The 12300-nt window shown below is 40.4% G+C and overlaps 1 protein-coding gene across 10 annotated transcripts in view; it reads left to right on the top strand.

The window, feature by feature from the left end:
• The first annotated feature begins 2502 nt into the window (after positions 1-2502).
• Positions 2503-12300, top strand: part of SDCCAG8 (SHH signaling and ciliogenesis regulator SDCCAG8) — a 102752-nt gene continuing 92954 nt past the window's right edge. For 9 of the 10 annotated variants that reach the window (XR_009629941.2, XR_009629938.2, XR_009629940.2 and 6 more), the window contains exons 1-5: positions 2503-2735; positions 6300-6452; positions 6533-6618; positions 9378-9491; positions 10923-11048. Coding sequence is in view for 4 of the 10 variants with exons in the window: in XM_060753919.2 (XP_060609902.2) it covers positions 2594-2735; positions 6300-6452; positions 6533-6618; positions 9378-9491; positions 10923-11048 (621 nt within the window). In the remaining 6 variants the exon portion in view is untranslated. Of the gene's footprint in view, positions 2736-3258; positions 3929-6299; positions 6453-6532; positions 6619-9377; positions 9492-10922; positions 11049-12300 lie in introns of those variants that run through there. The other variant, XR_010909352.1, reaches the window with a different exon arrangement.

Here is a 12300-nt window from a genome sequence, read left to right as displayed (position 1 = left end):
GAGGGACTCAGGCTGGTTCACAACAGAAGATTCATAGACAATAGTATAAAAACATCACACCTCATAATACACTAATCCATAAAATACATTAAAATACAATCATATAATTATATAAGGCCAGGTCGTCAGAGTGAAATCACAATTCATCACAATCCGTCAGTGTGGTTAAGAGTTATTGACTAAACCAGTGTTTCTCAACCTTCCTAATGCAGTGACCCCTTAATACAGTTCCTCATGTTGTGGTGACCCACAACCATAAAATTATTTTAGTAGCTACTTAATAACTGTAATTTTGCTACTGTTATGAATCATAATTTAAATATCTGATATGCAGGATGTATTTTCACTCACTGGACCAAGTTTGGCACAAATACTCAATACATCCAAATTTGTATACTGGTGGGGGGAGGTGGGGGGGGGGATTGATTTTGTCATTTGGGAGTTGTAGTTGCTGGGATTTATAGTTCACCTACAATCAAAGAGCACTCTGAACTCCACCCACAATGGAATTGAACCAAACTTGGCACACAGAATTCCTATGACCAACAGAAAATACTGGAAGGGTGTGGTGGACATTGACCTTGAGTTTGGGAGTTGTAGTTCACCTACATCCAGAAAGCACTGTGGAGTCAAACAATGATGGATCTGGACCAAACTTGGCACGAATACTCAATATGCCCAAATGTGAACACTGGTGGAGTTTGGGGAAAATAAACCTTGACATTTGGGAATTGTAGTTGCTGGGATTTATAGTTCACCTGCAATCAAAGAGCATTCTGAACCCCACCAATGATAGAATTGGGCCAAACTTCTCACACAGAATCCCTATGACCAAGAGAAAATACTGTGTTTTCTCATGGTCTTTGGCCACCCCTCTGACACTCTCTCGTGACCCCCCCCCCACGGGGTCCCGACCCCCAGGTTGAGAAACACTGCCCTAAACCTTACCCTAATCTTAACCCTACCCCAAACCCTAAACCTTATCCTAACCCTCCCCTCCTTTCTATCCTTCCACCATTTGCAATGATATTCCCATCCTCAATGTGCCGCTCTCCCCTTCCTTTATTCACAACCGCCGTTGTGGAATGTGAGTAACACTCGGAGCTTCCGGACCCAGCTATCATACTATCAGCGAGCTGAGTTTGCCCATGCCTGGTATAACACTAGCACCTGACCAGACACAGTGAAGACATCTGCCCTTGCGCTGTGCTACTCTGCTGCTGAGTATGCATGTCCAGTGTGGAACACATCTCACCACGCTAAAACAGTAGATGTGGCTCTTAATGAGACATGCCGCATTATCACAGGTTGTCTGCCCCCAACACCACTGGAGAAATTACACTGTTTAGCCGGTATTGCACCACCTGACATCCGCCGGGAAGTAGCAGCCAATAGTGAAAGGACCAAGGCAGAGACATGTCCAGCTCATCCCTTGTTTGGGTATCACCAGAGGCGGCCCTAGGTAATTTTCAACGTTAAGCAAACAGTATTTTGCCCCCCCCCCCCAATCAATCATTGATATATATATTTTCTGTTCATCGTGGGAGTTCTGTATGCCATATTTTGTTCAATTCCATCATTGGTGGAGTTCAGAATGTTCTTTGATTTCAGGTGAACTATACATCCCAGTAACTACAACTCGCATATGTCAAGGTCTATTTTCCCCCAAGAGCGCCTCAAGAGCGCCCCTGGGCAAAATAAACAATACTGCGAATGCTTACTTTGCGTAATGGGTTGAGCCGCCCCTATCACCCAGGACGTCAACGACTTAAATCAAGAAATAGTTTTCTAAGATCTACAGAGACACTCGCTGGAACACCTCAGCAAGTGAGAGTCCAAAAGTGGCAGGCTCAAACCCAGAACCTCAATCAATGGCTGATACCAAATGAGAGACTCCCCCCTGGGCATACAGAAAACTGGGTGACTTGGAAGGCGCTGAACAGACTGCGCTCTGGCACCACGAGATGCAGAGCCAACCTTAAGAAATGGGGCTACAAAGTGGAATCCACAACATGCGAGTGTGGAGAAGAGCAAACCACTGACCACCTGCTGCAATGCAATCTGAGCCCTGCCCCATGCACAATGGAGGACCTTCTTGCAGCAACACCAGAGGCACTCCAAGTGGCCAGATACTGGTCAAAGGACATTTAATCAACTACCAAGCTTGCAAACTTTGTGTTTTGTTTGTTTGTTTGTTTGTTAAAAATGCAACGCAACTGTTTGTTCTGCTCCTGACACGATAAATAAATACCTGAGTGGGAGGAAGTGGGCGGGAACAAGGCTTGCAGTGTTGAACTACCATTCCCAGCAAGCATCGCGGCAAAAGCGTCATTTGGCGCAGGTCGAATCCTTTTGCGTGGCATGCTGGGAGGCGTAGGACGCTTCCCTGGCAGCGCGAGGCAGTCCCCGCCCACCCGGTCAGCGGCAGGGAGAGGACCGTTTTTGGGTTGCTAAGCAACGGCCTTCTCCCAGGGGACGCCTCCGGCCCCGCCCAGCAGCCCCCCCCCCTTCCGCTCCCTGTCAGCGAGGGCGCCGAAGCCGCGCGGACTCCCGCGACAGAGTGGAGGGGGCCTTGGACCGGCCACGTTTCCCAATGCAGGCGTCCCCAGAGCCGGTGGCCGTGGCGGAAAGGGCCGCGGCGTGCAGCCCGAATCCCTTCAGCCCCACGAGGGGGGAGGCCGGAGGAGAGCCCGCCTTGGAGGAGGCCCTGGAGCACTACCACCAGAGTTTGCGCGGTGAGAGAGAGAGACACAGAGACAGAGACCTCCTGGCTTCCCTTGCTGACTCTTACTCAATACACTGACTTTGGGATACAGAAAACACTCCCATAGCAAAGTCTCGGAGCTTTTTCTTGGATCTCGTTTCCCAACTGCCTTGCAAATGAATATCCAGGTGTTTGGTAATGCCGTTAGCCAAGCTGGCTGGGGCTTCTGGGAGTTGGAGTCCAAATCTTTTCAGGGTCAAAAACGGTTTTTAATTGAAGTGGAATTGCCACTGTTAGGAAACCAAATACTCCAAACGTTGGGACCTTTCACACAGCCCTATGTCCCAGAATATCAAGGCAGAAAATCTCACAATATCTGCTTTGAACTGGGTTATCTGAGTCCACATTCAGCTAATGTGGGATTTTCTGCCTTGATATTCTGAGGTCCCTTCCACACAGCTAAATAAAATCCCACATTATTTGAAGTGGAATATATGGCAGTGTGGACTCAGATAACCCAGTTCAAAACAGATATTGAGGGATTTTATACCTTGAGTTATATGGCTGTGTGGAAGGGTCCTTTGAGTGTGGTAAATTAGACTGTATGCTAGATGAATGGGTGGTCTGTTGCATCCCAAACTTTGGTTCTCCAGGTGTTTTGATTTTCAGCTCCCAGAATCCCCGATTGTTAGCCAAACTGGCTGGAGTTTCTTGGAGATGAAGTCCAAAAGATTTTTGTTGTTGTTCATTTGTTCAGTCACTTCTGACTCTTTGTGACCTCATGGAGCAGCCACATCAGTGCTCCCTGTTCACCGTCACCACCCCCAACTCCTTCAATGTGAAGCCAGTCACTTCAAGGATACCATCCATCCATCTTGCCCTTGGTCGTGAAGTCCAAAAGACTTTTGTTGTTGTTCATTCGTTCAATCGCTTCTGACACTTTGTGACCTCATGGAACAGCCACACCAGTGCTCCCTGTTCGCCGTCACCACCACCAGCTCCTTCAAGGTGAATCTAGTCACTTCAAGGATATCATCCAACCATCTTGCCCTTGGTCGTCCCCTCTTCCTTTTTCCTTCCATTTTCCCCAGCATAATTGTCTTCTCTAAGCTTTCCTTTCTTCTCATTATGTGATAGTGACTAGGGAGAAGATTTTCTCAATATTTCCCATAGTAGCCTCACATTTGTGTCTCTTTAGCAACAGATGAACACTTCTTTAAAATGGTAAGTTTTTGTCATGAGACACATAACCAACACTTTTCAGTCTCATCGGAATCATTCAGTTTTGCAACTGCTTCTGTCTTCCTAGTGTGTAACTAAAGAATATAAAAGCCTGTTTGTTTCTGTTGATTATATATACTGTATACGTGCAGTTTTCATTTTGAACCCATTTCTATAATATAATCTTCAAGACAATCTGCTTCTAATCTGTTGCATCCATTTGTTTCAGAATAAGCAACATTTTTCTTGTAGAAAGGGAAAAATGTATGCTATTCTATATTATGTAATGTAAATATTTTTATTTGTACATGTGTGTTTAATAATAGTTTCTGTAACTCTAAATACTAGCTGATCAGTGTTGTTTTAAAGAGGAGGGCATAGTTAGCTCAGCAACATGAGCAAAGAGTGTACAAGTAGATGCTTATGTCATATTTGTTTCTTGTACCACCACCATCTACTACTATCTATGTGGTCATTTGCCAAGGGTTTGAGGATGTGCATTTAAGCTCAAATCCAACCTTGGCCACATTCCCTAACTCATTCCCTCTTGTTGAAGTTCGTAGTAACCACCTGAGGGTTTTTTTTTCCAGTACTGTAACACTGTTGCATATTTATACCCTGCCTCTCATGGAAGTCACAGAATATAAAGCTGTATCATTTTGCTGCATGGCACTAGGAGCAACATATATCTGGTACAGGGCAAAATGGATCTGTAATTTTGTTTCCACTATGCAAGTCAGCCAGTATTTTTTATATATATTAGATGTGATTTCTTTTATCATCTGCCTTGTGCTGTATGGTACATTCATTATTATTAATTTATATGCTCATTTATATACTCATGACCTCCTAGACAACTTCTGGGAGTTCCAATTAGAGTGGGTACAGATGGGCAAAACCCATTTATGCAGTAGTAGAGTAAAATGACATCCTTTATATAAAATGGCAAACTTAAAATTTACATTGAGGAATGTTTTCTATTATTATTATTATTATTATTATTATTGTATTGTCGAAGGCTTTCATGGCCGGAATCACTGGGTTGTTGTATGTTTTTTCGGGCTATATGGCCATGTTCCAGAGGCATTCTCTCCTGACGTTTCGCCTGCATCTATGGCAAGCATCCTCTGAGGATGCTTGCCATAGATGCAGGTGAAACGTCAGGAGAGAATGCCTCTAGAACTTGGCCATATAGCCTGAAAAAACCTACAACAACCCATTATTATTATTATTATATTATATTATATTTTAGTTATTGAGATTGTAACATATGCTTCATTGTATATTGTACATTGTATAACATAAATCTTTTAGTTACCTAAACTAACTTCTTGTTACTGTATCACCTTACTCTAATTTTTAACTAAAACGAATCCCCCCTACCTATATGTAGATTTTTGGCACATTTTCAAGCCATGTTTGGTAGAATCCATGGATGCAAAATTTGTGGATATGAAGGCCTGACATTACTATACATTTCTATCTGTCCATTCACAAATCTCTCCAGGGCAACTTGCAATAAGGTTAATTATAAAGGTGGACAACCACTAGCCACCCACAACCTCCAGGATGCTGAATTGTGGTTTTCATCAGATCTACACAACATAATTAATAATGCTGAAGCTGTTCAAAAATATAGAGATGGTCACAAGCTGTTTGCTCTTAGTAAGTACAGAAGGATGGAACTTCACTGGTGCATTACTAGTGTCACTCTGTCCTGCTCTCTTTTGTTCCCTATAGTGATGTCAAAGATGCATAAAAAAAGAAAGGAAAATAGCCATTGTTCTAACCAAAGGACTGCTTTTTTTGGTTAGTTCTCTTAAAGATGCAGCAGTCCTTTTGTAAATACTGTCCCCTATTAAAATGGTAGGCAACAAATGAAAATGATGGGAAGGGAGAGGTTTTTGTTATATTGTTTTTCTCACAAATGTTCAAAGATGTATGTTCCTAATCCATACATTAGGAATCCCCAGTAGTGCAATGCGTTAAATCCTTGTACTGGCAGGACTGAAGACCGACAGGTCACATGTTCGAATCCGGGGACAGTGCGGATGAGCTCCCTCTGTCAGCTCCAGCTTCCCACAAGGATGGTAAAACATCAGAACCTCCGAGCGTCCCCTGAGCAACATCCTCGCAGATGGACAATTCTCTCACACCAGAAGCAGCTTGTCAAGTTGCTCCTGACACGGAAAAAAAAATCCATACATTCCTAGGATGGGTTCAAAATATGTTTTTGAAATAGGCAGCACAAACATGTTATCCTTTGCCCAGATCCCTAGGCTGACAAGTTGTGGTGTTAAAGGTCATCTTATGTATTTTCCTACTCAAGTGTTAATGAATGCATTTTCACACACAAAAATTATATTCTTCACAGATCGTGCTGGCAAGAGCCTCAATCAACTGAAGCATGCCTTGGAAGAAAGAGATATGGCAATGGGAGAAAGCACATTTGACCAGCTATTTGATAATACAGGATATGAAGAGAGTGAGGATAGAGCATGGCAGGAGCTTCAGTACAGTCATGCAGGTTTGAAATTCAGTTTTTAATTTTGCTTCAAATACTATAATCTTACTTGTTAATATATAATGAGTTATTCTTTTCTTTAGTTAATCAGCTTAAAGCTTTATTACGACAACAACAAGAAAAGGAAAGTGAAATGTCCCCTTCAGGGAGGAGAAGAATGTCACCCACAGTAAGCATTATCTTCTTTTTTCATCCTTGTTAAGTGGACAAATAGTTACATGCCATTTATTTTACCTCTCTTCATAAATCATTTGGATAATTAACAATGGATTAATAGGCTCGTGTAGTACGTTACATGTATTTATTAGTAATGCAAACTTTATTTTGATTTTGAGCTGTATAGCTTCAGTTTAACACTAAAGATCTAGGTTAAATGAACGTAATATGAAAAAGGCTACCATACGAAAGCAGAGGATGGGAAACAGACAAACTGAATTTATTCCAGTTGTGTAAGATGAACTACTTTGAAAAGAGTTTCTGAAACTTAAGTCATGCTAGATGTCTTGCTGCAAAAATAATTATTTATTATTTCTAATGTATTGGACATTTTGAGATACTGGTGAACAATAAGCATGGATTTAGTTATTAAAATTATTTAGATGCATTTCTGCCTATAGAGACCTCCACAGTGATATACAGTAGACCACATGTTACATGATTTTGTGTTATGTGGTTTTGTATTGTTATTATGTAGATTTTTTTATTTTAAAAACTAATTTGAAAGAGGCTAAAAACAAAGCCAAAAGTATGCAAGAATAATACAGTTTTCATTATATGTTGAAAACCAGTAAGAATTATTTCTCTTCAGAGGAAGTTCTGTAACTGAGGTGCCTTCATAAATTATTGAGAAGATGGAATGAAAAACAATGAAAATATTGGATTCTGGGTGGGCTTATACAGAAAAAGTGGTTTTTCAAATCCCACCTTTAATTGAGCTGGGGAGAAAATCATATGCAAGTATAGTTAGTTTATTAGTGGGGAACCTACAGCCTTATAGGTCCTTATGTATAGCCTTTTGACTGTCAAATTAACTATTAGTTATCATTGTTTAAAATTATTATGTACTGTACATGGTAGTTAGATTTTTATAAAGCAATGTGTATTTAAAATAAAGAGGTAGGTCACAACTACATTGTTTATAGCAGGAGTCCTCAAACTTTTTAAACAGAGGGCCAGGTCACAGTGCCTTAAACTGTTGTAGGACCAGATTAAAACAGTACAATAATTAAAATGGAGAACAGTTTTAACAAATATAAACTTATTAGTATTTCAACGGGAAGTGTGGACCTGCTTTTGGCTGATGAGATAGGATTGTTGTTGTTGTTGTTGTTGTTGTTGTTGCTGTTGCGTGCTTTCAAGTTGTTTCAGACTTAGGTTGACCCTGAGCGAGGGCCGGGTAAATTACCTTGGAGGGCCGTATTCGGCCCCTGGGCCATAGTTTGAGGACCCTTGGTTTATAGTTTTAGAAAGGTATGGCACATGTTTGGGTCGTGGTCCGGGCATCACCAACCCACCTGTTGATCAATGGGTCCAACACTCTGGTTTACTACTAGAACCTTTGGAATAATAGGAAAGGATTCACTTAGACAGATGCCATCAGAGGTACAGAAGGGCATCTCTGTCCATCCCTAAGCCAGGTAAAACCCATTCCATTCCACATGTCCCAGATCCCTGAAGGGGAATTCCATGCATTGCTAGTACGAAGGAGACACTGCTAAAAGCTTTCAAGATCCAGACCAACAGTTTCCTGCAAGTTATGACATATAGAATTGACATAATGAAATTGGAAATGAATTAAGTATAATGGTAGGAATTTTTCTCCCTGTCCCACATGCATTCCTCATTTATGTGCATGGGAGAATACTGTTTGACCTCATCATTTTCCCAGAGAGAAAAAGGATGAAGAATGCCTCTGCTACTTCCTGTCATAGAACAGTGACAACAGCCAGAGTGAAAGGGGGGGGGGGGGGCAGGAGGCAGTTGCATCTTGTCTCCTGCATATGTCATCAGCTGGGGACCCCACCCCCCAGCACCAACTGCCACTTTGGACCAGAGTGAAGGGGGGGGGGGCAGGGGACACATCCATCTTGTCTCCTGTGCTATTCTAATAATATAATATAATGCAATATAATGTATTGTATATACATATAATATTTATAATATTATAATGTAATGCAATATAATACTAATAATAAAATATACTATAATAATATATTTATATTACGTGTAATATTACTAATAATATTACAATATAATGGTATAGTACAATATAGTAATATTTAATACTGATATTGTACTATGCTAGTAATATAATTTATTGTATGTATATATACTTTGTAAGCCGCTCTAAGGCCCCTTTGGGGTGAGAAGGGCAGCATATAAATGTCATAAATAAATAAATAAACTGTATATTTGAGTTTTGTGTGAGTGTAGAATTTCAGGGATGGATGAGACATGCCTGGACCCCTTGGACTGAATTTGGATCTGCCAAACCAGGCTGGTAGACCAGAGATGCCCTTTCGCTGCCATAGAGATTCAACTGTTCTCAAACAGGTTGCTTTTGTCTTATTTCATTGAATCCACCCTTTAACATAATACCAAACACTAAGAGAAGAAAGGCACATGTACAAAAGGTACACAAATATTAATGAAAAAGCAAGTAAAATGAAAAGAGATGTGACAGAGAGAGAAAATGGTGTTGGCCTAGTTATCCCAAGGAGATCAGCAAATACATACATACATACATATTTGAAATAAAAATAGAAAAGAATTTAATTCCAAAAAAATTATTCCAGTAGAAAACTATATCATGTGCAAATGTAATATGATGCAAATTATTCTTCTTAAAGAGCTTTTTTCTTATATCAACATTGTTTGAAAGAGTCTTGTCTAAAAATTATTTACTGTCAATACATTTATTTTATTCAGAGAACAGCTCAAGCAGCAGATCAACATTTGCCTGCTCTTGGCGACCTTGTACCCATCATTAATGATCAGTCTCAATATATTAACCACTTGGAGGCAGAAGTCAAATTTTGCAAGGTATTGTAAATAGGATTTAACTGAATTACAGTCTGGTTCTTTGTAAAGTGGATTCCACATGTATCTCAGTTAATGCCTGCACCAATAGCAGTGTTCCTGGGCATTACTTCCCTAACAAAAAATGTGATACTAGGGGCAATACAAGGGCATGGAAAAATATGAGTAGGTTCCTAGATCTCAAGAAAGGAGAGCCACTAAACATGTTTCATCATTTTATTTTGTATTAAACAATATGTACATATGAAGTGAAACGAGCAGGTCAGGTAAGCCTTGCATAGTTTATGAAAAACATTTTGAATCTTATAGAAACCACTGAAGAGCTTCTTTCAAAATGTACTCAGGAATGATACATTATCCACTTTTAAAATATAATTTCCATTCGATGGTCAAACCTATAGATCTTTGCTTTTCCTAACATGCTAACTCTACCTGTTGAGCAAGGTTTATCTGTTCTTCCCTATTCCCTTTGCTTTGTGATTATGTTCATGTATGCTCAAGTGGGGGATTTTGAAAACACCTGCTGTTTACATTGCTTATTGTAAACAGGCATGTATTGTTACAGTAGGTTCATCTAGAATAGAAGCCCACTTCTTCAAAATCACACTTCATTGCACTGTTTACTTCAAATATGCTGTTGCAACATCAAAAATCTGTGTTTCTCCAGCCCTTCTTCACTATTCACCCAATGCTGATGCTGTTTTGAAAAGCTTCTAGTTAATGGAGAATGAGGAGGGGTTGTTTGGCCATGAGAACATTTTGTATAAAGGAGCTTTGTTAACGGAGGTATGCCTGTATTATAGCATGTTTGCCTGCATTGCAGAATGTAATTAGTACTTAAAATCTTGACAACAGTTGGACATATCTTACATGCATTTTCATAAATCTGAAGAGAGAACAGACATGGGCAAACTTTGTCCCTTCTTGTATTTTGGACTTCAATTCCCACAATTCCTAACAGCAGGTAGGTCGAAGTTTGCCCATACCTGCGATAGATAATGGCAGATAGATTCGGACCCCTGATATCCTTCTTTTAAAAATACATTTTGTCCAAACTAAAACCTCATGTATTCTAAAGATCTTCATGTATTTCAAATAAGAAATTAATTAATCTGACTGCCCATCAAAGGCATAAGTACTATGACACATAAATAACATATGTCACATTCAAGTTACAACTAAGTGTTTGGAGTTTGGTGACATCCATACATTTATTTCTGTACTTTAGATTCTTCCACTTACTGGTTTTACACCTAATTTACATATTCTGCTTATTTTCCTTTCAGGTATTCATGTGTAAACCCACTTACATGGTTCTCATGTATATGCATAGACTTCTCTCTCAGCAAACACTTTTGGGGTGTCTTTTTTTTCAGGGTTTTTTTTTTACTGCTGCTGCTTATCTCTTTTCACACTATATATTTCATTTTCTAGGAGGAAATGTCTGACCTCAAATCTCGTATTCGTGTGGTTGTGTTTGAAAATGAGAAGCTTCATGATAATCTGAAAATGCTAACGATGGAGCGCACGCTCAGAGAGCAAACCTTCCTGGATACCACAGTAGGTTTTCTAGGTTTTAATAGGGCTAACTCAAATTGATTATTTGACAGGTGCAGATGGTCATTCACCAAAATTATGGGATAGCCCTTGCAGTGCAGTTCACTCCCCCTTTTCTTAGTGCAGTTAAATTTTATTGCTTCCCCTTTTCCTTTGAGTAGTTTTAGATTGTCTTATTCCACGTAGCCTTTCCAATTTCTGTATAATTTCTGTAGGGCTTTGCAAAAAATCATAAGGGTAATAAATCATGTTTCATTACATCCGATCTGATTTATGACCCCCTCAGAGCCACTCCTCAATTGAACACAAATGAAGCAAAACAACCACCTCTGAGTTTTTGTAAAGAAGTTTGTTTTTGTATGTCCTCTCTCTCTCAATCCATCTCCTTCTCCCTCCTTGTACCTTTGTGGCAGCAGCAGTAGGGCTGCTCTCTTTCCCTCCCTCCCTCTCCCCCACTTCGTTGGCCAACCCCTCGCAGCAAGCCACTCACTTGGTGAAGGGCAAGGCTTCAGCAAGGGCTGCAAGCTGCCCTGGCTGCTCTTCCTCTGTCTATCTCCCTGATGGAGGAGGGTTGTGGCCTTTGGTGGAACCTCCCAGATGTGTGGCTGACCATGAGGATGCGGCCTATGGGCAGGATCTGAAACCCTTGCTCTGGAGGCACCCTTCCCCTTCATGCCTGCAGCTCTTCCCAGGCCCAGGGCAGGGCCTGCTTGCATAAGACTGGGCAGCAGAGGGAGAAGAGCTGTCCCAAGCCCCAAGGGGCCTCTTTCGCCAGGTATAACTTAGCTCTTATAGGGTTTTTTTTTTTTTAAAAAAAAGGAAAGGAAAAATAGCTAATTTATCTTTACTTTGTATTAGATATGAACCAGACTCCTTAGGAATTGTTCAAAACACTTTAGAATCAAAATGGGGGTCACATGAATAAAGACAAATGAAGCAGTTTTTTTGAGCCATGTGCACCCCTACTGTACCGTGTTAAGACAGAAAGGCATATACATAAGAATAGCCATGGGCAAACTACACTACATATTTCTTACTAAACTAGATAAATCCTGTAATATGGAACTGCACGTGATTAACTAGTTGAGATGTCTTATTAAATATTTTACATAATTTCATAAGAAATATTCTGTATACATTCTATCTGCAGTAGCTTTTGTGAAATAGTGAAATCTGTGTACATTGAGCCCTGTAGAGAATTTGGGAGGTGTTAAAAAGAAAGTTAGGGTTAGTGTGGGTTTGGTTTCAAGATGGA

Source organism: Anolis sagrei, chromosome 1, assembly GCF_037176765.1.
Source record: "Anolis sagrei isolate rAnoSag1 chromosome 1, rAnoSag1.mat, whole genome shotgun sequence".
Lineage (NCBI taxonomy): Eukaryota > Metazoa > Chordata > Lepidosauria > Squamata > Dactyloidae > Anolis > Anolis sagrei.
This window is presented reverse-complemented; position numbering and strand designations above follow the sequence as displayed.